This window comes from Phacochoerus africanus, chromosome 15 (genome assembly GCF_016906955.1).
Source record: "Phacochoerus africanus isolate WHEZ1 chromosome 15, ROS_Pafr_v1, whole genome shotgun sequence".
Lineage (NCBI taxonomy): Eukaryota > Metazoa > Chordata > Mammalia > Artiodactyla > Suidae > Phacochoerus > Phacochoerus africanus.
In genome coordinates, this window is record NC_062558.1 from 40,067,679 (window position 1) to 40,094,230 (window position 26,552).

The following is a 26,552-nucleotide window of genomic DNA, read 5'->3' on the forward strand; positions in this document are numbered from 1 at the left end:
AGGCTGCCCTCCTTATCTGCATACACACACAAATTCGTGAGAGGCCACCAGCTCACCAGGGCCCTGCAGCCCAGCCCTCAGTGCAGCAACCCCTATGTGGGCTGCCCCAAAGTCAGTGAGGTGGTTCCCCTGAGATTCCCCGGCTTTGGAAACAAACACACACTTTCTTCATAGGAGGGCATGCTCTCCTGGGCTGGTTGGAAACTTCTTTTTCCTCTTCCTCCTTTTCCAGGTGAAGCAGCCAGCACATCTCAGGAAGCCTCTCAGAGATGGTAAAAATGTGTGCCTCGTGGAAAGAGCTCTATGGGCTTGTAGTTTAGGTCTGAATTCACTGTGTGATCTTAGGCAAGTCATGAAACCTCTCTGAACCTCAGTCTCCTCACCTCCTAAATGGGCAGAAAAAACAGTATCTACCAGTTGTATAAAGGTTCAAAATAATACAGGTACAATCCTTGACACCTGGTAGATATTAAATGCCTGGTAGTTAGTATCCCCTCACCCGTTTCTCCAAATGGGGTCCCCAGACAAGCAGCATCAGCTGTGCATGGGCTGGGAGGGCATACCTGCTGAGTTGCACCAGGCATTGTAACCAGAGCCCCAAAGCCATTCCTCTGCAGTCAGTCAGTGAGGACTGCAGCCTTGGCTGGTCCAGCTGTGCTGGGTCTGGTGGGGCCCCCATAGGCTGTATCCCAGCTTGAGCACAGCTTCCTCTTTAGCCCCTCCAGACTCCAGCCACACATGAACACAACAATGTACTGCAGGCTTCATATTTAATCTTCATTGTCAGCTCATTTAATTTTCAGTCAATCCTGGAGGGAGTGCTATTCTCTCCACTTTTCAATAGAGAAAACCAGCCCTATGAGATAGACAGTCGTTTCCCCATTGTCACCCAGCGTGTCCATCACAGAGGCAGGATTGAAACCCAGAGCCATTTGATTCCAGAAGCATAGCTGACAAAGAACCTCTCCTTGGCCATACTGTCACTAGGCTTCCCTAACTAAGCTCTCTTCTTCTTCTTCTTCTTTTTTTTTTTTTTTGGTCTTTTTGCTATTTCTTGGGCCGCTCCCGCAGCATATGGAGGTTCCCAGGCTAGGGGTTGAATCGGAGCTGTAGCCACCGGCCTACGCCAGAGCCACAGCAACGCGGGATCTGAGCCGCGTCTGCAACCTACACCACAGCTCATGGCAACGCCGGATCATTAACCCACTGAGCAAGGGCAGGGACCAAACCCGCCACCTCATGGTTCCTAGTTGGATTCGTTAACCACTGCGCCACCACGGGAACTCCCCCTAACTAAGCTCTCTTCTTGACTGGGCCTCAACCATGACTAATAAAACCTGCAGACTCTCAGGGGGGATGATGCAAGCCACCCCCGCCACATCTGAAGACTTGAACCAACACTAGCAGAGTTTCCATTTGCTTAAGGCCACATCCCTAGGATGGCCTGAGCCAGGGAGTGTACCTGCCTGAGAATACTCAAGGCTGCCAGAAGTTACTGTTTATTCCAGCCAATGCCTTGAGAGAGATTCATGGCTCCCAATTTCTGTGGGAGACCAGGAGCCTAACTTCCATAAGCACCAGTTAGCAAACCCCAGATGGGTGTCATGTGGACCACTGCCCTCCACCCTCCCTGCTTTTTGTACATGTAGCAGGAAATTCCCTATGTAAACCCCACCACTGCCCCTCCCTGCCCTCTCCTTCTCCCTGTAAAATGCCCTCTGTGCAAATGGAAGTTGAGGTCAGTTCCTGCCGGGCCCTCTTTCCTATTGTGATAGCATATTACTGAGTAATATCTGTGCCTAACGCTTTAACTAGTGGTTTTGTTTATCTGTGATACTCTTTACCACTAGGTTCTCTGTCTAATGCTAAGATGTGATAGAGAATTCCCTGAAGCCACTTCTCTACTCAGCCATCCTGATTAAAAGACCTCAACCCCAGAGTATTTGTCCAATAGGTGATCACAGGTTTGGATCCCAGGTTGCTAGGGACTCCTCCCTCTTTCTGCTCTGACACTCACACACACTGGCGAGGTTGATGGCGGGGAGAGCGCTGGAGCTGTGTGGCTCCACGGAAGACAGTACAAATACTGATCCAAATGTCTCAGAGATGCTCAACCAACACTTCAGCCCTGGGCTTGCAGCAGGTGTCTCTGTGACTGCAGAGGGGTGACTAGCAGCACAGCCCTGTCATCCCCAAGGCATCCCTGGGGACTCCACAGTGGGAGTGATGGTGGAGAATGCTGGAGCCTGGTCATTCAGCATCACTCCCTGGGACATCCTGAAGGGACCCCACCCAGGCAAGTTTCCTGGAGTCCAGTCTCTTTCTTATAGCCGCTCTAGGATTGTTCTGAAACTACCTGACAGAATAAGAAGTCAGGGCTTGGGGGAGCACAGACAGCTGTGGATGCTAAGACCAAAAGTCACTGTGGGGAGCATGAAGAGTAGAAAGAATTGGAAGGACGGGATGGAAGCCCCTCCAGGACAGGCATCCTTGATGGAACCCTGAGGACTTGTGGCCACTGGGGAGGGCTCAGTTCTAGGGGAATCTAGCCCCCAGTGCTTGCCAGGAGACAGCAGAGGACTGTGTGTTCTATGCTTTGAACTAGAAAGTAGCTGTGGGGGAAAAAAAAGTCGTTAATATATTGTGGTCACATTTCATTCCCTTTCCCAAGACAGGCTACTAAGAAGGCAGGCCCAGCCATGTAGGAATGTTGTCAAGATGTTAAGTGTTCCACAAATAAAACTTGTCAGGCATACTCACCACCACGCCAAACTTGTTCACACCCATGGGTGCACCCCCAACCACACACTGACCTCAAAGAAGCACAGTGCCAGCATTACCACGTCCATTACCAGGCCTGGCCAAGCAGAAATGCCCCTGCTTGCTGAAGAGGTAAAAAAGTCAGATGAAGACCCAGTGAAATTCCCTTTATTCTTTAGATTCTTTGTTCATATCTTTTTAAGGCCCTGCCCCAGTCCCCCTGACTTTCCTTCTCTCTTCTTTCTTTCTTAATTTTTTTTGCTAGTGGCTCTTTTGGACCCCGCTGCAGCTTTGGGAAATCGGCTCTAATCCTCCTTTAATCCTTCTTTGCTTTGTCCTGGTGAACTACTTTCTCCTTTGTAGAGCAGAAAGAGTTTTTTGGTTTTGGTTTGGTTTGGTTTTGGTTTTGGTTTGCTTTTTAGGGCTGCACCCGTGGCATATGGAGGTTCCCAAGCTAAGGGTCAAATCTGAGCTGTAGTTGCCGGCCTACACCATGGTCACAGCCATACAGGATCCAAGTCCCACCTACATCATAGCTCATGATCCTTAACTCACTGAGCAAGGCCAGGGACCCTCATGGATGCTAGTCAGATTCGTTAACTACTGAGCCACGACAGGAACTCCAGAAAGAGCTTTTAAATACTCAACACATGTCACACAGCTACCTAAATTCACCATTTTGTCACATTTAGTATGCACAGCAAACTCCTCCCCAAGGCCTCTGAGGCCTCACATCACCTGGCACCTCCTCCTCTCTCTACTCTGCACCCAGACACACTGGGCTGACCCCCACGGCCTCTGCGTCTGCTGCTCCTTCTTCTGAAGCACGCTTGCCCCCTCTTATCATGCAGGTCTATCTCAAATGCTCCTTCTGGAGCCTTCAGCTCCCCACCCCCAGCAGTGCTTACACCACAGCTCCCACCATGGTCTCAGGTACTCACCACCATCCCCCACTTGAGATGTGGGCCCCTCGATAAGGGCAACTTGACTTGGTTGTTTTCCTGCACATTTCCCAAGGCCTGGTCCAGTGCTAGGCTCGGAGTCAGGGTGTAATTGAGAGCAGTGAGTGGAATTATTTCACTGGGTAAGGCCACATCTCTGTGGGTAAGGCCACATCTCTGTGACTTGCGTTCTTCCGGCAGTGTTCACTGTCCCGCCCCGTGCCTCCCTGCTTGGCAGCACAGTATCTTAGGGAGACATGGGGTCACCCCACAGCGCAGCTTCTATTTTCATCCCCACAGCTGCTTTACTTAACAAAGTTACCTCAGAGACCACAAGAGAAATTCTGAGGCCACATGATATCCTGGGCCACCGGCCAAAGCACTTTCTTTTTCAAAACATCTTTCTCCTTCCCAAGAGTCAAAATAAGAACTTGGGCTGCTAGAACCCTGCCAGAGTTTGCAAAAGTTTGCCAGTGTGGCTGGAGTTGTGATAGCGATTTGGGGGTTTGAATTTAACTGTACCTTTTGTGAGCACAAGCAGTAGAGGAGGGCCTGCCTCCCAAAACCACTGGGCCAAGAATATCTGGGGATCCCTTTCACAAGCCCCTCAAGACTCCCTGTCCCCTGAAGGCCCATGGCCCTGGCTACAGCAGGTGCACACTCTCTCCTTGAGGGGGTCAAGTCTGCAGTGCAGCAGATGAGAGGAGGATGATCCCTCCCCATCTGGCCTGACCTGAAATGGGCAGCTGTTGGCCACATCATGACATTTGTGAGATTAGGGAGTTCCTGTTGTGGCTCAGTGGGTTAAGAACCTGACTAGTGTCCTTGAGGATGTGGGTTCAATCCCTGGCCTCGCTCAGTGGGTTGAGGATCTGGCATTGCTGCGAGGTGTGGTACGGGCCTCAGATGCAACTTGGGATCTGGCATTGCTGTGGCTGTGGCTTAGGCCGGCAGCTGCAGCTCCGATTCGACCCCTAGCCTGGGAGCTTCCATATGCTGTGGGTGCAGCTCTAAAAAGAAAAAACAAAACAAAAACTAATTATGAGATTAGCAGACCAGGTCCTAACAGCCAGTGGCTTATCTCCACCTGTCACTTGGAAGAATGATCAGTTTCACAAGGAGGAGTAGAAACAATAGCTCAGGACAGAAACTGAAGACCCACTGGACCACAGGCCTTGCCTAGTGCATGGTTCCTGTCCAGCACCAAGCAGGTAGAGGGGGCAGGGGTGATGACTAGGAAGGTGACTCAGGATGTTGTGTGGTGTGAGCGGCTACCTGGTGAAGAACAGACTTGGGGTGTCTTCCCAGGTAGCAAGCCGCATCACCAGCACACACAGAAGGCAGAGTGAGGAGTGGTTTGTGCTTCGTTCAGGGTCATGGCCAGCTCTGTTTCCAACTGAACAGTGGACCAGGGTCAGCCAGGACTCTGGGGAACTGAGCTGCAAGGATCTGCCCTGTGCCTGGGATTTCAAAGTCCCTGAGAGCCCTGGGACCTGGTAACTAGAGTGCTGAAAAACTGGGCACTTGCACCTAGGTCACCTCTCTTTACTGAGGGCACTTGGCTAAGGGGTGGAGGCCCAGTGGAGAGGTGGAGAAGGCAGAGCTGCCTCTGGCTAAGGGCTACTGGGGAACTAGGCAGCAACTAGTGGGGCCTCACACAGGCCAGGGGGTGCCCTCTGCTGATGACAGGGCCTGCTTCATTCCCTAGGACACCCTAGGGAGCAAAGTCAGGGTGCCAGAGCCCCCTTGTGGGCAACTGTTATTGCAAAGGGGATTCTATAGTCTTTGAAGGCCACAAGCAATCAGAAAAAGTTATAAAGGATACGCCCCCCACTCCTTTTTTAACTAAAAACAATCATTACACAAATAATATTTCTCATAGCAGAAGAAGTATATATATATATATATATATATATATATATATATATTTTTTTTTTTTTTTTTGTCTTTTGTCTGTTGTTGTTGCTATTTCTTGGGCCGCTCCCGAGGCATATGGAGATTCCCAGGCTAGGGGTTGAATCGGAGCTGTAGCCACCGGCCTACGCCAGAGCCACAGCAACGCGGGATCCGAGCCGCGTCTGCAACCTACACCACAGCTCACGGCAACGACGGATCGTTAACCCACTGAGCAAGGGCAGGAATTGAACCCACAACTTCATGGTTCCTAGTCGGATTCGTTAACCACTGCACCACGACAGGAACTCCTTTTTTTTTTTTTTAAGAAGTATACATTTTTATACAGAAAAGAAAGAAAATACAAACACCTGGTATTCCATCATCTGTTGCACTTAATATTTGGTGGATACCTTTCTAGAGTCTTTGTATGCATAAACATACATATGTATTTTTTACAAAAAATGTAGTCATACTCTATATAATGTTTCATAGCATTTTTTTTTAAATTTAAGAACATCTCTCTTTCTCTCTCTCTGTCCTAAGAAATATGTTTCTGTAGCATTATTTTGGAATTTCATTGCATGCCCATACCAGGGTTATCTGATCAGGCTTCAGTTGTTAGCCTTGTAGGCTGTTCCCAACATATTATAATCACAGCTGGTGTGAACCTCCTATATCAAATCTAATTACTCCTTTGTGGCCAAGTCCTGTGAGTGTTATAACCATGTCAGTACTATGGCACCTTCTAGGACTTCTGACCCATATAGTCAAATTTCCCTGCAGGATGGGGCTGGACTTCTATACCTGAGCCCTTAGAGAGGAGCATTTTCTTTTCAAAGAAAAAAAAAAAAAAACGGTCTATATAAACTCAGGAGGGTGTGAATCTCAGGTTTGCTCAGTAATCCAAGCATATTGGATCACTTCTGTTCTCTGTACAAAGTATCTTGTGAGATATTTGGCCTCAAGGTTTGCTTCATCTTTGTGTTTATCTCTTGCCTCAGGCAGGTCACATGTGGCAATGTTCCTGCCCTACTGTAGCCTTCTAACTGGGACATGGTTGGCGAGGAGTTGGGGGTGCAGAAGTATCCTTTTAATCACTGATTTACAGTATCAAACGAATAGTTTGGCAATCATTTTATAAAACATGACTACTTAATCTGACACTCCTTAGCGGTATCCTATGGGAACACTGAAGGCCAAATGAGAACATCAGCAGCAGAAAGGAGGAGCCCCTATGAGAAGCTCTCCTGGCCTGCAGGCCAGCTGTCCATGCTGGGATCTAGAAGAGAAGGACTGGGGGCACTTCCTGCCTCCTGCTCTGTCCTCTGTGGCCTCCTTACTTCACATAGTCCTGCTAATCTTCTAAGTTTAGAAGAGGAAAAAAAAAAAAGGGTAAATACCTGTCTGAAATACCTGGTTAATAATCATACATGGAATTGAAATGCAGGAGCACGTGGCCTTCCAAGTGTCGCCATACTGTTACCGGTGTTATTTCCTGAGTGGGGAGCAAGCACTGCCCAAAGCTTTTCCCAAGACCAGCCAAGGCCCACACAGAGAGGCAAGCTGCTCCCATGCTCCAACCTGGTGCATCCTTCAACCCTGTCAAAGGCCAGGTGATTTTTATTCCCAGGGTGTCCTTGGGAACCAAGAGCATGGACAGCTGCTGGTAGCATGGGGCATGCGGGTCTGTTTTTCTTATAAATATGCAGAGTTGGGGCGTTCCCGTTGTGGCGCAGTGGTTAATGAATCCGATTAGGAACCATGAGGTTGCGGGTTCAATCCCTGCCCTTGCTCAGTGGGTTAACGATCCGGCGTTGCCGTGAGCTGTGGTGTAAGTCCCAGACGCGGCTCAGATCTCGCGTTGCTGTGGCTCTGGTGTAGGCTGGCGGCTACAGCTCCGATTCGACCCCTTGCCTGGGAACCTCCATATGCCGCGGGAGTGGCCCAAGAAATAGCAAAAAGACAAAAAAAAAAAATGTATATGCAGAGTTGGCAGCGAGGATCCAGTTTGCCTGCCAGGAAGGAAGAGAGACCCCATTATCTAACACCTGCACCATCAAATCTCATCACACCGAGTCCTGGCCCAGGGAAGCCAAAGCCAGCAAGCAGACAGGCCCTGTACGACTTCGCAGGAGCAAAGGAGGACATGCAGGCTCTTGACTAGCAATAAGAGCAATTGGTTTTTGTCCCAGTGAGGGAGGAATACAACATCATAAGAGCAATTTTTTAAAAAAGCACTGAGTTGAAAATATAATTTGGAGACAAGAGGCTGAAAACTGCTACTTTATAATAAGAAATGGAAAGCTTCAGAATCAGGCCAGCCCTCTCCCAAAGCATCAGAAGTAAAAGCAAAAATAAACCAATGGGACCTAATCATACTGACAAGCTTTTGCACAGCAAAGGAAACCATAAAAAAAAAAAAAAAAAAGACAACTTACAGAATGGGAGAAAATACTTTCAAACAATCCAACTGACAGAGGATTTATCTCTAAAATATACAAACAACTTATACAACTCAACAGCAAAAAAACCAACAACCCTATGGAAAAATGGGCAAAAGACCTGAATATATAGATAGCCAACAAGCACATGAAAAAATGCTCAACACCCCTGATTATTAGAGAAATACAAATCAAAACTACTATGAGGTACCACCTCACACCAGTCAGAATGGCCATCATTAATAAGTCCACAAATAACAAATGCTGAGGAGGGTGTGGAGAAAAGGGAACCCTCATGCACTTTGGTGGGAATGCAAATTGGTACAACTACTCTGGAAAACAGTATGGAGGTACCTTAGAAATCTATACATAGAACTACCACATGACCCAGCAATCCCACTCTTGGGTATATATCCAGACAAAACTTTCCTTGAAAAAGATACATGCACCACATGTTCATTGCAGCACTATTCACAATAGCCAAGACATGGAAACAGTCTAAATGTCCATCAGCAGACGATTAGCTTAAGAAGATGTGGTATATATACACAATGGAATACTACTAAGCTATAAAAAAAGAACAAAATAGTGCCATTTGCAGCAACATGTGTGGAACTAGAGACTCTCATACTAAGTGAAGTAAGTCAGAAAGAGAAAGACAAACACCATATGATATCACTTATATCTGAACTCTAATATAGGACACAAATGAACCTTTCCACAGAAAAAGAAAAATCATGGACATGGAGAACAGACTTGTGGTTTCCAAGAGGGAGGTGGAGGGAGTAGGAGGGACTGTGAATTTGGGGTTAATAGATGCAGACTATAGCCTTTGGAATGGATAAGTAGTGGGATCCTGGTGTATAACACTGGGAACTATTTCTGGTCATTTGTGATGGAGCATGATAATGTGAGAAAAAAGAATGTGTACATGTATATGTGACTGGGTCACCTTGCTGTGCAGCAGAAAATTGACAGAACACTATAAACCAGCTATAATGGAAAAAATAAAAATCATTATTTAAAAAAAAGGGGGGGGGAGTTCCCAATTGTTAATGAACCCAACTAGGAACCATGAGGTTGTGGGTTCGATCCCTGGCCTTGCTCAGTGGGTTAAGGATCTGGCGTTGCCATGGGCTGTGGTGTAGGTCACAGATGTGGCTTGGATCCTGCATTGCTGTGGCTCTGGCGCAAGCCAGCAGCTACATTTCCAATTGAACCCCTAGCCTGAGAACCTCCATATGCTGCGGGTGCGGCCCTAAAAAGACAAAAGGACAAAAAAAAAAAAAAAAAAAAGAATCAGGCCAGTCCTGAACTCTGGGTTCCTTACTGGTTAGTGGGGGTCTAATACCTTAGGCAAGTGACTCGAGTCACTTCTCCATCCTAGTTTCCTTCTCTGTAAAATGGGGATAAGAACAGGGACCTTCCAGGGAGACTCAGTGAGGTAAGGTCTCTGCAGAGTTAATGGCTGGTGAACAACAGCATTATCACTAATCCTTCTACTGTAGCTGATCTCACAGCAGGGTCACCACTGAGGAAGGGACCTGCCTTCCCATAAGAAGATGCTAGGGCAGAACAAAGACACTGGGGAAGGAATGAGAGATTCCAGGAACTGTCACATGTGGGGTTACCCGGTGATCCATGTAAAATCCCTGGTTCTCCCAGGGTTTGCTGCCTCTTCTGGGAGCAGAGACAGAATCTCCTTTGCGTCAGCTGGAGATGAAGCTGGTCCCTTCCAGTTTCTCAGACACCAGCAGGGCAGAGAAGACATGCTTATCAATAAATACCCACACAAGTATAATTGAAAAAATAATTTCAGAAAGTTCCTGTTGTGACTCAGCAGATTAAGAACCTGATATAGTCTCTGTGAGCATGCAGGTTCAATCCCTGTCCTCGCTCAGTGGGTTAAGGATCCAGTGTTTCCACAAGCTGCAGTGTAGGTTGCAGATGTGGTTCAGATCCAGCATCGCTATGGCTGTGGCATTTGACCCCTAGCCCAGGAACTTCCATACATCACAGGTGCAGCCATAAAAAGAAAAAAAAAAAAAAAGAATTCTGGCCAAATACCTGAGATCCACCACTTGTGACCATTGATGACATAGAAGCCATCCTTCTCTCGGATGGAAGCCTCAATGTTGGTAGCATCTGAGGAGGCAGAGCTGGCAAGGGTCCTGCCCCGGTGCCCGATGGCAGAGCCCAGATGGGGTCAGGCTGTGGTCTGGTCTGATGAGAAGGAATGCCTGTGAGTGACCCAAGCCAGGTACCTGGGGCTCAGTCATAGCAAAGCAGGAATGGGCCTTTCCCTCAAGCAAGTGGATCAGCCAACAGGCCTTCTGCTCTTCAGTGCCATATCACACCAGAAGCTCCATGTTCCCTGTGTCTGGAACAGAACAGTTAATGATCTGAAAAGGAGAAAAGGCAGAAGGATGACTCCTGGCTCACGGGATCTCAGAAACTGTCAGAGGGCTTCCTGATAGGTAAATTGAGAACAATCTATTGGGGTTTATTGGTGTAGAGATTCTATAATGGATAATTCTTTTTTTCTAAACTGAGGTATAATTGACATAGATGAACAATTCTTAATGAAAAATCGATCTATAACTAGGTCACTTTGCTGTACAGTAGAAATTGACAGAACATTGTCAATCAACCATAATAAAAAGTTTTAAATAAATAAAAATTTTAAAAATGAGGAAAAAAAAAATTGATCCAGCTATCCCCAGGCAGAAGCAGAAGACAGTGAGAACTTAGCAGCCCATTAGAAAGGGCCTACAGGCTATCAGGCCTATTCAGCACCATTTGGATTTAGCAGCCATTCTGCTTAATTAAATATTCCTGGAGTTCCTGTGTGGCATAGCAGGTTAAGGATCGGGCATTGTCACTGCAGTGGCTCAGGTTGCTGCTGTGGTGCGAGTTTGATTCCTGGCCCTGGAACTTTCACATGCCATGGGTGCAGTCAAGCAAAACAAAACAAAACAAAACAAAAACATTCCTGCTTAGCTTTTACTGCAAAACCATAACAAAAATGGAAAGAGTGTCTTAGCCGAGTTTGCCCCATGCTTTGAGGATGGAGCTAGCACCACACCAGCAGCCTCCTACCTGGCTGAATGAGAAAACTGGAGCAAGGCAGCTGTGGGCCACTTGGGCAAAGGAGTCGCCTAAGGTAGAAAGTTCCCAGTCAAGGACAGGAAGCATCTTGGTCTTTGGGGGATGGAATAGCAGGCTGTCCAGCCTGAAGGAGCCGCAGAAGGAAAGGAGACGGTGCTAAGAAAACTGACCACTAGGATATATTCTTGTGCTGGATGTCTTGTGTTAACCCCTCCAGACATACTCCCCACCCCTCTATGCCCCATGGTCCCTGGGAAACTGCAAGGGCTGTGTCACCAGCTCCCTTGCCCTCTGGCTCAGCTGGGCTCAGGACGTAGTGAAGGGAGCCTGCTTGTTAATTAGCAGATCGCAGAGGGTGGCTTTTTTCCTCTCCTAAGGGCCACAGCTTTGATCAGTGGCCCTCTCCACATAGCTACCCTTTCTGAGTTCTGGTAATTACTCCTTCCCTGAGGTGGTTTTAACACAGATATGCAGTTCTTTGACATTCCTGTGAAGCATCTCACTGCTGACAATTATATTGCAGGTGGAAGTGATGCTGAGTGACTCTCAAGATGAGGACAGAAAAGGTGATGAGCTCCCCCACTGGGTCTCTCTCCTCAGGACACACACCTTCGCAGCCCTTAGCCACCAGGTAAGAAGTCCAGCTTCCCAGAAGCTGCCACACTGGAGAGACCATGTGGGGAACCACAGAGACAAAGAGAGGATTGGGGAGCCCTGCTGTTCATGTCTCCTCTGCCCCCAGTGAGTGAGCCTTCAAGTGATTCCAGCCCCCAGCCTGAGAGCCACCCCAGTGGCTCAGACATGCCCTCCTATCCCCACAGTGCAGATTCATGAGTAAAAGTTGCTGTCGCTGTTGACAGGCATGCAGTTTTGGAGTCCTGTGTTGTGTAGTAGTTACAACTAGAGCCTGTGCTTGCACCTTCGGACCCAGGGGGTGGTACTAACTCTGTTGTTGCACAGGCCATACCCACTTCATGGAGAATCACCTGGCCCCAAATGTCAGTGGTGCCAAAGCTGAGAAGGCCATGCACAGGGAGAGCCTATATAGCAGACAGTTCTCAACTGTCAACTGGGCCAAGACCAGCTACTTAATTTCCCCTTCAAATGCCCTTCCCATCACTTTCCATACCTAGAGCCACGCAATTGAACACTATGCATCTATTTTTTGAAATCAACCCTATATGCACAAAGAAAAGTGTCCATGATGCCTTGTTAGGTTAAAAAAAAAAAGTAAGAGGAGTTCCCGTCGTGGCGCAGTGGTTAACGAATCCGACTAGGAACCATGAGGTTGCGGGTTCGGTCCCTGACCGGGTTTGGTCCCTGCCCTTGCTCGGTGGGTTAAGGATCTGGCATTGCCGTGAGCTGTGGTGTAGGTTTCAGACGCAGCTTGGATCCTGTGTTGCTGTGCCTCTGGCGTAGGCTGGGAGCTACAGCTCCGATTCGACCCCTAGCCTGGGAACCTCCATATGCCGCAGGAAGTGGCCCAAAGACATAGCAAAAAAAAAAGACAAAAAAAAAAGTAAGATAGAAACAAGATGAAGAGCATAATCCCATACAAATAACAAGAATATCTCGGGTGCTTGGTAAAAATGAGGAAAGTATATACAAAACTTAAACCTGGTTATCTTGGGGAGAATGCATGCTGTGTGAGAGGGGAGAGAAATGGCAGTTATACCTCCTACATTGTTGAAAAAAAGAAACAACAACAAAATTCAGCTAAGTAAATTTGAAGATCTAAATGGCTGGTTTCAACAATTCAGGAATCAGGCACCATCCCTCCTAGCAACTGGAAGGGTATGCAAAATGGAAGGTTTTGTGTGTGTGTGTGTGTGTGTGTGTGTGTCTTTTTGCCATTTCTTGGGCCACTCCAGTGGCATATGGAGGTTCCCAGGCTAGGAGTCGAATCGGAGCTATAGCCGCCGGCCTACGCCAGAGCCACAGCAACTCGGGATCCAAGCCGCGTCTGTGACCTACACCACAGCTCACGGCAACGCCGGATCCTTAACCCACTGAGCAAGGGCAGGTATTGAACCCGCAACCTCATGGTTCCTAGTCAGATTCATTAACCACTGAGCCATGATGGGAACTCCCAAAATGGAAAGTTTTTATAGGAAGAAGGATGGGGCAAGGGTGCTATTAGCAGTAGAAAATAAAGGATTATTTTCAGGCCAGGATTCTTTTTGAAGAGAGGAATGAGGCAAGGATATTACCATGCCAGCTGCCTTCTCATGCAACTGCCAGAGGTAGGGATGGGGGTGGGGGAGTGGAGAGATTACCTCATTGGTGCCGACCAGAAAGTTCCAAACTGGTTAATTAAGATTGCATTTCTGGCGAAGGTCAAAACTGCAATTAGGAATTCCCTTGGTGGCACAGCCCACATTAAGGATCCGGTGTTGTCACTGCTATGGCTGGGGCCGCAGCTGTGGCATGGGTTTGATCCCTGGCCCCCAAAACTTCTGCATGTCATGGGCAAGGCAAAAAAAAAAAAAAAAAAAAAAGGAAAAAACAAAACCAAACTACAATTATATTAAGTATTAAATCTAGATTTAAGGAGTTCCTGTTGTGGCTCAGCAGTAGTGAACCTGAACCTGACTAGTATCCATGAGGACGTGGGTTTGATCCCTGGCCTCACTCAGTGGGTTAAGGATCCAGCATTGCTGTGAGCTGTAGGTCTCAGATGAGGCTCGGATCCTGCATCGCTGTGGCTGTGGCTGTGGCTGGCAGCTGTAGCTTCCATTTGACCCCTAGCCTGGGAACTTCTGTAGGCTGAGGGTAGGGCCCCAAAAAGAAAAAAAAAAACCTAGATTTAGTATCACAGGCTTTAGCACAAGTGATACCATTTGGAGCAAGTGGTTTTTCTCTTTAACCATATGTGCTATACATAACCATATAGTTATAATTTCTGTAACCATATGCAGAAATCATTTATTTTCTTAACATCAAAAATTATCTTCTACCCTAACTCCAACCTCTGGCACTGTCTTCCACAAAACAAGACCTAATTTTGTTTGGTAAAAACTTTTATATGCATCTTGTAGGGTGGGTCCAGCTGTGTGCTAGTAAACGTTTAAGAACTAGCTGGGGGGTAGAGGAGGCAGGGTGAGGGGATTTATAGCCTATTTCTGTGGTATAAATAAATACCATACAACCACAGCCCATCTCAGGCTACCACCATGCTGTCACTAAATATGCAACTGGGGAGAAAAACATGCAACTAGGTCTTTCAAGCCTAGGAAAGCCAGCTCCAATGCCCATTCCCAGCCATTGTTAACAAGTAATTGGATATTGAGTTGCTGTCTTTTTTAAAAGGGTCAGAGTCGAGTCAGCCATCTGCTGAGCTTTGCTTGTTTTGAGTGGTATAGACAAGTTGAGAGCCAGAACTGAGTTGTTCCAGACTGTGAGGGAAGTTTATGTTGTGATGAGGAACTAAAACAGAGACCAAGAAGGAGGAATGGGATGGGAGAGAGGAGACTGATATTTCGAGAGGAAATTCTAGCAGAATGTTTGAAGGGAATTGCTGTGAAGTTCTCCAGGTGCTATGCAATGTCACCCTTCTAACACACCTGCTCCAAAAAACCTTCAGTACAACTTGATCACTCTGTCATATATGGCAGACTCGGACTGGTTTCCTAGGATTGCTTTTAAGCTCTGAATGCAGCCTCAGAGTGGGCCCAGGGTGAGAGCTGTGGTTACATCATGGGCCTTGCCACATCTAGGTTATACATTTTCTGTGCACGTTTGATCATTTTTAAAAGTGAGCATGCATTATTCGAGTTGTCAGCAAAATACTTTTTTCAAGTTACCTCCACTTAAGAATGCTGAGTTGAGAGTTATTTTCTTACCCAACTCAGTAAAACATGGCATAGTGATCTTTGCCCTTGCAGGAGGGAATCAAGTCCTAGAATGGAACAGGAACCAGTTGGATCTGTTTAGAAGAATGTTTGTTGCAGAAAATAATCTCCCTAAAACTTCTTGTGTCCTTCCGTTGCGTTTTTATTACAAACCTTTGGCAGAACTTCAAACACGCTAAGAAGCCTCCCAAAAAGCTCTATAAAGATAAGACATCTGTGCAAACCTCCCCTGTTCCTGATATCATGCTGATCCTGTGGACAAGAAACACGGATAGAAGGCATTCAAGTCTTTGGCATGTTCCTCCAATGAGGTGCAAATATGGATTCCTATTGTTGTCAAGGTCCAAGGCCTAGATTAAAAAACAGAGAGGAAGAGACAAAGAAAGAGAAGGAGAAAAAAAACTTATCTTTATCTCTAGCTATAGGTATACATTTCCTGGCTTTAGGTACTTGCTTTCATTATGTCAGTGGTACCTCTTAAGTCCACCTTCTTGGCTGCTCCTAGTGATGGAAACTCCTGGGGCTGGCACCCACCAAACCAGTCTGGGAGAGAGGGTGCCCAAGTTTGCTGCAAAGGCACAAGGACTTTTGCTGTCTGCCCCATCAGTGTATTTTCTAGCTTCTAACCAGCATCCAGTCTTGACCACTTCCCTTCTTTTTGCCTTCTAGTTTCTGCCCTTATAGCCTCTGAATGCCAGGCTAGATGGACACACAGCCTTGCCTGGGTCCCCAGCTGCAGCTGCAGATTTCCTTCTAATGCTTGCCACCTGGTTCCCACCCCCACCTAAGCTCCCTGGCTGTGGATGACTTCTGAGACTCCAGATCCCCAGCCTAGCACTGATGGCTAACGTCACACTATTTTGCTAAGTCAGATCACTTCCAGGGCTAAGCCACCATTCTGTGTCCTCTGTCTCTCAAAGGTTCCATTGGCCTAATTTGTACGTCCAGAAGGGGCAGCTGGAGTCAGTACAGAAAAAGAGTGAAAAAAAGCATCAGACCAGATGGCTTCTCAGGTGAATTTTATCAAACATATAAAGAGGAATTGGTGCCCATCCTCCTTAAACTCTTTCAAAAGGTTGAAGAAGAAGGAATACTCCCAAAGACATTCTATGATGCCACCATCACCCTCATTCCAAAACCAGACAGAGATACCACCAAAAAAGAAAACTATCGGCCAATATCATTGATGAATATAGATGCAAAAATTCTCAACAAAATCTTAGCCAACCGAATCCAACAACATATCAAAAAAATTATACACCATGACCAGGTTGGGTTCATCCCAGGTTCACAAGGATGGTCCAACATACGCAAATCCATCAGCATCATACACCACATTAACAAAAAAAAAAGTCAAAAATCATATGATCGTCTCAATAGACGCAGAAAAAGCATTTGACAAAGTCCAACATCCATTCATGATCAAGACCCTCGCCAAAGTGGGTATAAAGGGAACATTCCTGAATATAATCAAAGCCATTTATGAGAAACCCACAGCAAATATAATCCTCAATGGGGAAAAACTGAAAGCCTTCTCACTCCAATCGGGAACAAGACAGGGATGCCCACTCTCACCACTGCTCTTCAACATCGTTTTGGAAGTCCTAGCCACAGCAATTAGACAAACACAAGAAATCAAAGGCATCCATATAGGAAGAGAAGAGATCAAACTGTCACTGTATGCAGATGACATGATACTATACATAGAAAACCCTAAGGACTCAACCCCAAAACTACTTGAACTGATTCATAAATTCAGCAAAGTAGCAGGATATAAGATTAACATTCAGAAGTCAGTTGCATTTCTCTATACCAGCAATGAAATATTAGAAAAGGAATACAAAAATACAATACCTTTTAAAATTGCACCTCACAAAATCAAATACCTCGGAATACACCTGACCGAGGAGGTAAAGGACCTATATGCCGAGAACTATAAAACTTTAATCAAAGAAATCAAAGAATATGTAAAGAACTGGAAAGATATTCCATGTTCCTGGATTGGGAAAATCAATATTGTAAAAATGGCCATCCTACCCAAAGCAATCTACACATTCAATGCAATCCCTATCAAATTACCCAGGACATTTTTCACAGAACTAGAACAAACAATCCAAACATTTATATCGAACCACAAAAGACCCAGAATCGCCAAAGCAATCCTGAGAAACAAAAACCAAGCAGGAGGCATGAACTCCCAGACTTCAAGAAATACCACAAAGCCACAGTCATCAAAACAGTGTGGGACTGGTATCAAAACAGACAGACAGACCAATGGAACAGAATAGAGAATCCAGAAATAAACCCTGACACCTATGGTCAATTAATCTTTGACAAGGGAGGCAAGAACATCAAATGGGAAAAAGAAAGTCTCTTCAGCAAGCATTGCTGGGAAACCTGGACAGCGGCATGCAAAGCAATGAGACTAGAACACACCCTCACACCATGCACCAAAATAAACTCCAAATGGCTGAAAGACTTAAATATACGACAGGACAGCATCAAACTCCTAGAAGAAAACATAGGCAAAACACTCTCTGACATCAACATCATGAATATTTTCTCAGGTCAGTCTCCCAAAGCAATAGAAATTAGAGCAAAAATAAACCCATGGGACCTCATCAAACTGAAAAGCTTTTGCACAGCAAAGGAAACCCAAAAGAAAACAAAAAGACAACTTTCAGAATGGGAGAAAATAGTTTCAAATGATGCAACCGACAAGGGCTTAATCTCCAGAATATATAAACAACTTATACAACCCAACAGCAAAAAAGCCAATCAATCAATGGAAAAATGGGCAAAAGACCTGAATAGACATTTCTCCAAAGAAGAGATACAGACGGCCAACAAACACATGAAAAAATGCTCAACATTGCTGGTTATAAGAGAAATGCAAATCAAAACTACCATGAGATATCACCTCACACCAGTCAGAATGGCCATCATTCATAAATCCACAAATAACAAGTGCTAGAGGGGCTGTGGAGAAAAGGGAACCCTCCTGCACTGTTGGTGGGAATGTAAACTGGTACAGCCACTATGGAGAACAGTTTGGAGATACCTTAGAAATCTATACATAGAACTTCCACATGACCCCGCAATCCCACTCTTGGGCATCTATCCGGACAAAACTCTACTTAAAAGAGACACGTGCACCCGCATGTTCATTGCAGCACTGTTCACAATAGCCAAGACATGGAAACAACCCAAATGTCCATCGACAGAGGATTGGATTCGGAAGAAGTGGTATATATACACAATGGAATACTACTCAGCCATAAAAAAGAATGACATAATGCCATTTGCAGCAACATGGATGGAACTAGAGACTCTCATACTGAGTGAAATGAGCCAGAAAGACAAAGACAAATACCATATGATATCACTTATAACTGGAATCTAATATCCAGCACAAATGAACATCTCCTCAGAAAAGAAAATCATGGACGTGGAGAAGAGACTTGTGGCTGCCTGATGGGAGGGGGAGGGAGTGGGAGGGATCGGGAGCTTGGGCTTATCAGACACAACTTAGAATAGATTTACCAGGAGATCCTGCTGAATAGCATTGAGAACTTTGTCTAGATACTCATGTTGCAACAGAAGAAAGGGTGGGGGAAAAATGTAATTGTAATGTATACATGTAAGGATAACCTGACCCCCTTGCTGTACAGTGGGAAAATAAAAAAAATTATTAAAAAAAAAAAAAAAGCCTCAGCTTAGACTGCATGTGTACCTAGAATGCAATGTGAATTGTGCCCCCTGGAGGAAAATTCCAGGGCTGCAGTCCCTGTGAATGATTTCCCCTCCCTTTCCCCAGGGTTGTGCTACAGGGGGGTCTTGCAAGCCATGTGGCTCTGAACAAATCACTGCATTTCTCAGTGCTTCAGTTTCATCATAAACTAATAAAATGGAGCTAATATAGAGTACTTACTTCACACGGCTGTTGTAAGGAGAACACGAAATGCTATGTAAATGTAGCCAGTGTCTGGTACATTAAAAATGTTCTATATGCATTAGTGGTTGAAATTTTCCAAGTATAAACACAATGACCAGCCTTCTTTTTTTATTTTAAATGATTTCTGTCTTTTCCATTATAGCTGGTTTATAGTGTTCTGTCAATTTTCTACTACAGCAAGGTGACCCAGTCACACATACACATTCTTTTTTTTCACATTATCATGCTCTGTCATAAGTGACTAGATATATTTCCCAGTGCTATACAGCAGGATCTCATTGTTTATCCATTCCAAAGGCAATAGTTTGCATCTATTAATCCCAAATTCCCAGTGTATCCTACTCCCTCCCCCTCCCCCTTGGCAACCACAAGTCTGTTCTCCATGTCCATGATTTTCTTTTCTGTGGAAAGGTTCATTTGTGCCATATATTTGATTCCAGATATAAGTAATACCATATGGTATTTGTCTTTCTCTTTCTGACTTACTTCACTTAGTATGAGCCTCTAGTTCCATCCATGTTGCTTCAAATGGCATTGTTTTGTTCTTTTTATGGCTGAGTAGTATTCCATTGTGAATATATAGTACATCTTTATCCATTCATCTCTCAGACATTTAGGTTGTTTCCATGTTTTGGCTATTGTGAATAGAGCTGCAATGAACATACAGGTGCATGTGTTTATTTCAAGGAAAGTTTTGTCAAGATGTATGCCCAAGAGTGGGATTGCTGGGTCATATGGTAGTTCTATATTTAGTTTTCTGAGGTACCCCCATACTGTTTTCCAGAGTGGTTGTACCAGCTTATGTTCCCACCAACAGTGAAGGAGGGTTCCCTTTTCTCCACACCCTCTCCAGCATTTGTTATTTGTGGACTTATTAATGATGGCCATTCTGACTGGTGTGAGGTGGTACCTCATAGTAGTTTTGATTTGCATTTCTCTAATAATCAGGGATGTTGAGCATTTTTTCATGTGCTTGTTGGCCATCTGTGTATCTTCCTTGGAGAAATGTCTATTCAGGTCTTTTGCCCATTTTTCCATCGGGTTGTTGGCTTTTTTGCTGTTGAGTTGTATAAGTTGTTTGTATATTTTAGAGATAAATCCCTTGTCAGTTGCACTGTTTGAAAGTATTTTCTCCTATTCTGTAAGTTGTCTTTTTTTTTTTTATGGTTTCCTTTGCTGTGCAAAAGCTTGTCCGTTTGATTAGGTCCCATTGGTTTATTTTTGCTTTTATTTATTATTATTATTATTTATTTATTTTGTCTTTTTGCCATTTCTTGGGCCACTCCCGTGGCATATGGAGGTTCCCAGGCTAGGGGTTGAATCAGAGCTGTAGCTGCCAGCCTACACCAGAGCCACAGCAACGCTGGATTGTTAACCCACTGAGCAAGGGGCAGGGATCGAACCCGCAACCTCATGGTTCCTAGTCGGATTCGTTAACCACTGCGCCACAATGTGAACTCCTGCTTTTATTTTTGTTGCTTTGGGAGACTGACCTGAGAAAACATTTGTATGGTTGATGTCGGAGAATGTTTTCTCTGTGTTCTCTTCTAGGAGTTTGATGGTACCTTGTCTTACATTTAAGTCTTTACGCCATTTTGAGTTTATTTTTGTGCATGGTGGGAGGTTGTGTTCTAGTTTCCTTGATTTACATGCGGCTGTCCAGTTTTCCCAGCACTACTTACTGAACAGACTGACTTTTTCCCGTTTTATATTCTTGCCTCCTTTGTCAAAGATTAATTGACCATAGGTTTCTGGGGAAGCTTCTTTAATCAAAGTTTAAGTTGTATCAGAGATGCTGTCTTTCTACATGTTGGTGGGACCAGCAAGCCCATACTCCTGGGTCCTTAAGTATATGGACTGCAACCTTTTTTTTTCTCTGCTAAAAGTTATGCTTTTATGGGTTTGGGTTCTGCACATTTTGGTGAAGTCCCAGTGTAAAAGCAGTGCTTCTCAAACTTTAATGTTCATGTAGGGATCTTAAAAATGTAGACTGTGGGGGAGTTCCCGTCGTGGCGCAGTGGTTAACGAATCCAACTAGGAACCATGAGGTTGCGGGTTTGGTCCCTGCCCTTGCTCAGTGGGGTAACGATCCGGCGTTGCCGTGAGCTGTGGTGTAGGTTGCAGACACGGCTCGGATCCAGCGTTGCTGTGGCTCTGGCGTAGGCCAGTGGCTACAGCTCCGATTTGACCCCTAGCCTGGGAACCTCCATATGCCGCGGGAGCGGCCCAAGAAATAAAAACAACAACAACAACAACAAAAGACAAAAAAAAAAATGTAGACTCTGAATCAGCAGGTCTGGGACTTTGCTTTTCTAAACAGCTCCTAGGTGGGAGTTCTCATTATGGCTCAGCAGGTTAAGAACCTGACATAGTAGCCATGAGAATGCGGGTTCAATCCCTGGCCTCCCTCAGTGGGTTAAGGATATAGTGTTGCTGCAGGCTGCACTATAGGTCACAGATGTGGCTTGGATCCCAAGCTGCTGTGACTATTGTTTAGTTCAGCAGCTGCAGCTCCAATTTGACCCCTAGCCCAGGAACTTCCATATACCACAGGTACCATCCTAAAAAAAAAGGAAAAAAATAAATAAACAGTTCCCAGGTAATGCTGATGCTGCTGGTCCATGGAACTTGAATAACAAGATTTTATTGAAATATGATTACAGATTGTAAAATTCACCCATTCCAAGTATATGGTTCAGTTATTTTTGTTAAATTTATCAAATTGTGCAACCATCATTACGACCCAGTTTGGGAACATTTTCATCACCCCAGCAATATCACTTGTGCCTATTTACAGTTAATCACCATTCCTACTCCCAGACCCAAGCAACCACTCATCTACTTTCTGGCTTTATAATTTGCCCTTTCTGGCATTTCCTATAAATGGAACAATACATGGTCTTTCTGTCTGGCTTCTTTCAGCAGGCATAATGATGTGAGGGTTTGTCCACATTGTAGCAAGTGTCATTATTCCATTTCTCTGTCTTGCTAAGCGGTATGAATAGACCATATTGTGTTTATCCATTCGTGAGTAGCAGGTTGCTCCCATGTTTTGGCTATTATAAATAATGCTGCCCAGAGCATTCACATGCAAGTCTTTGGAGGTATGTTTTCATTTCTCTAGGAGTGAAATTGCTGGTGAGCAGTAAGGTTTTAGAGCATGGTAAAATATTAGACAGTTGTGTTAAATAACAGGGCTTTGTTGTTAGTTATGACTATCCTAAGGTCCAGGGATGAGCTTACAACTCCCTCACTACCTAGCAGTTCTGTTTTCCTTAAATCAGGGTTTCTCAACATCAACACTATTGATATTCTAGGTCAGATAATTCTTTGTTGTGTTGGAGAGAGAGTGCCCTGTGCACTGTAGCATGCTGAGTCACATCCCTGGCCTCTGCCCACTAAATGCCACTAGCATGCCCACCACTGGCCCCAGTCCTGATTGTAGAAATTGTCTCTAGACATCACCAAGATCCCCTGGAAGGCCAAATCACCCTGGGCGAGAATCAGAGTACTAGAGTTCACTTAATAAATGGACGTTGTTTCAATCCTGCTCCTGACCTGGGAGTATTTAGAGGCTGAGCACATGGCCAGTCCTATCTTCCACACTCAGATAAGGTGTGTGGGTCCTGTCTTGGAGCTCTCAGCGTTGACATGCTATACACTGCTTTATTTAATTCATTCTAAATTTATAGTTCTCTTGTGGCTCTGTGTGTATGCGTTTGTTCTCAAATTGGGCCAAGAGAAGAAACAAAGAATTGCAGATGGCACAGGCTGTAGTCTCCTTTTAATTCATATCAGTCCCTCCTAATGGAATTTATTCCAAAAATACGAGTTTGAGACAACATGTAATAGAAATGTTGAGTGTTTATTCAATTCTGCTTACAAGAAGCACAAAGGAAACTAGAAAGAATATTTGTTGTTTTTTCACTGCTAGGTATATATTTCTTGCATTTTGAAGAACTTCTCCCAGACTGTAGGCATTTGGTGAGGCAGAAAATTCAGGATGCAGCCCTTACCCTGAGGAAGACAAAAGGGTTCCTAGATGTCCCTCCTGACAGATCCGTCCTCTCCAGCTCCAGGGGGTGTGTGTGTGTTTTAGTTTTCTATTGCTATGAAATAAAACCCCAACCTTAGAGGTTTAAATCAACAGTGATTTATAATTTCTTGTGATTCTGTGGGTTAGCCCTCTAGACAGATCTGCTGGGCTCATCCACATGGCTACCTTCAGCTAGAAGTTTGGCTGGGCTAGGCTAGAAGATCCAAGAGGGTTTCACTCAGTATTTAGTGTCATGGGTGCTGACTGTCATCTGAGGAGCCTCAGTTCTCCTCCACAAGACCTCTCACCCTCCAGTTCTAGCCTTACACCAGGACTCATGTAAGAGATACTAGAAGATCTATTTTTTTCCTCCCCTGAATGATGTGGCATGAAGATATGAGAGGTACTAAAAGTAGCAGAATCCAGAGCAGACATAGGACCACTGAATAGACTCTGGAGATGATGCCAGTACTATAGAAGCTAGAATGGAAAAGAGGAAAGAAAGACATTCTTGGTTACATTCTGTAAGCCACTGGATCAGGCCTTACCTGAAGGGAACCCTACATATAGAGTCATATGAGCAAATATATAATAAATTCCCTGTATTTTTTTAACCATCTGGAGTTAGACTGCAATCAAAAGTATCCTCACTGACAACAGTATCCTAAGAATAACCTGCTACTTCTTTAGGGAGTAACACATGGAGGAACTTCAGCCCATGTGCTACTGAAGAGAACCCAACTCCCAAATCAAGCTCTGCAGGCTTTTTTTGGCACTTAGAGTATTCACAAATCCTGTTAGAGCCGCTTCGATTATAGAAACCATATGTCTCAGTCCTCCAATAAAACCTTTTAGGGAGTTCCCTTTGTTGCTCAGCAGTTAACGAACCTGACTAGGATCCATGAGGATGTGAGTTCGATCCCTGGCCTCACTCAGTGGGTTAAGGATCTGGCATTGCTATGGCTGTGGTGTAGGCTGGCAGCTATAACTCCGATTCGACCCCTAGCCTGGGAACTTCCGAATGACTCAGGTGAGGCCCTAAAAAAAGCAAAAAAACAAAACAAAAAACCTTTTAGAGTGTCCTCTGTAGTTTGGCTGTGAGGAAGTTGGCAGCAACAAACAGAGCAAGTGTCTTGGGGCTCATTCTGGGTTCTTACAACCAACTAAAGCTCAGGAAATAATTTATTTTGCATCTCTGGCCATTGACAAACACAACTCTCCACTGTGTGATGTTGACCCAAAGGCTCAACCTGCAGGAGTCAGAAATGATTTGGATTTTCCAAAGTGATGAGAGGAGCAGCTGAGCCTGTGAGATTCGCTTTGTTCTCCTACTGCTGCTAATTTATGAAAAGAAAGTGTGAGCTCCATTTTATGGATAAGGCATATTGAGGTATATGGTGGTGATTGACTCAGCTCTGACTTAACAGGGCAAGCACTAGCAAGGACGCTTACATTTGATGCTGTGCAGAGCTTATAAATAACCTTTGTAAAGCTATAGTGTTAGCCACCTGCCTAGACAGCTAAAAAAAGAACTGGATATGCTGCAGCTGTGGCATAGGTCACAGCTGTGACTCTGATCAATTCCTGGCCTAGGAGCTTCCATATGCCATGAATGTGCCTGGTGGGGAGGGGGGGAGAACTGGAGTTCTCTTAAGGGGCCAAGAGGAGCAGCCCTTCTCCTCCCAAAAAGAGTAGGGGCATTTAAAAATTATAAATCTAATTTAAATTAGCAGGACATGCATTATAGTGACCCAGTGCAGGGGCCTCATTAGTGACGGACTTTTAAGGAGTTGTTAGAATTGTCCAAAAATGAATATTGACCCTTCCATAGTTTCATGGGTAGAATCAAATGCCATAAGTAAGGATGCAAATTAGCAGATACCCACATGCCCGGAATCTAAAGAAAATAAATCAAGAAACTATCCTTAAAAAAACTTTCTTCTGGAGTTCCCATTATGGCTCAGCAGTAACAAACAAGATTAGTATCCATGAGGACACAGGTTCAATCCCTGGTCCCGCTCTGTGGGTTAAGGATCTGGTGTTTCTGTGAGCTGTGGTATAGGTTGCAGATGCGGTTTGGATCTGGCGTTGCTGTGGCTGTGGTGTAGGCCGGCAGCTACAACTCTGATTCGACCCCTAGCCTGGGAATTTCCATAAGCCTCGGGTGTGGCCCTAAAAAAAAGAAAAAAAAAAGCTTTCTTCCTCTTTATTAGCATGTGGTTCACTTTAGTTCAACAAGCATTTATGCATTTATTGTGTGCCTACTCCATGCCCAGCACTGAAGATTTCATTCTCATTCATATGATGGTCAGCTATCACCTCATTTTGCTCATTAAGCTTCCAAATAGAATACTGTATTAGTTTCCTAAGGCTGAACACCACAAACTGGCGAGTTTAAATAGTGAAATTTTATTCCATCGCAGTTCTGGAGGCTAGAAATCAAGGTGTCTGCAGAGCCATTCTCTGAAGGCTCCAGGGGAGAATCCTTGCTGGCCTCTTCCAGCATCTGCTGGTGTCAGATGTTCCTTGGCTTGTGGCCATGTCACCTTAATTTCAGCCTCTGTCTTCAAGTGACCTGTTCTGTGTGTGGCCTCCTTGTGTCCTCTCCTCTCATAAAGTCCTTGGACCTAGAGCCCAGCCTAAATCCCGGTTGATTTCATCTTGAGATCCTTAACTAGCTTCATCTGCAAAGACCCTATTTCCAAATAAGGTCACATTCTGAGGTTCCAGATAGGCCGGAAAAAAAATTGGAGAGTGGAGGAGGACACCATTTAACCTGCTATAAATGCTGTCTCACAAAAGCATGAGTGAGAAAGGCCAATTTCATCAAAAATTTGAAAGGGATGAGGAGAAGATTTAGATTACTCACTCCCCAGGGGAAACCTTGAAACCCCTGTCATGGGTTGGGTTGCTGTGAAGCAGACTCTGAGATGAAGATGAGCATGGAGGGTGTTTATTAAAATGTGCTCTTGGGATCCCAACCCTTGGGAAGAGAGGGAAATAAAGCAGGACCGGGAAACATTGAGCTGTGGTGCAGTCACCCCAAAGGCTGACCCCATGAAGAACTCTGGAGCTGGGATGGTCCTTCAGAGCCTTTCTTTTCCCCATCAGTTATCAAGTATGGGATTCTCAGGAATGGGGTGTGACCTCAGTGAAGTGGCTCCCTCTAGGAAGGGCAGTCTCATAGGGGGCTGAGAACTGAGGCCTGGCAGCCAGCAATACTCTGAGCAGCTGGGGCAGTAAGTCCTTCATCCTTGAGAGGGGATCTGGGCAGTGCATCACAATGTCTGATGCATTTCCTTAGTCACTTCTCTTTCTGCAGCTGCCATCAGGTTCCCTTTTTCTCCCATCTCCTCATAGTGCTGAGGACCCATCACATTCCCCACCCCCACTGAAGCTGTTTTCTCTGAATTTGCAAATGCAAACCCATGCATAAAGAAAGGGTCTGAGAATTACCCTTAAGGGTTACCTCCTTCGAAGATATTGAAGGGGGTAGTAAACAGCAACCAAGGTGTTTGTCAATGTTGCTGATGGCGTAAGTGAATATGAACTGGATTTTCAGTA

The 26,552-nt window shown here is 45.2% G+C and overlaps 1 protein-coding gene across 1 annotated transcript in view; it reads right to left on the reverse strand.

Moving 5' to 3' along the window:
* The window catches only part of ALDH2 (aldehyde dehydrogenase 2 family member), a 50,654-nt gene extending 46,930 nt beyond the window's left edge, over positions 1–3,724 (reverse strand). Inside the window, exon 1 of the mRNA XM_047761172.1 lies at positions 3,702–3,724. Coding sequence (XP_047617128.1) covers positions 3,702–3,707 — 6 coding nt within the window. The 5' untranslated portion in view covers positions 3,708–3,724. The remainder of the gene's footprint in view (positions 1–3,701) is intronic.
* Positions 3,725–26,552: the final 22,828 nt, after the last annotated feature.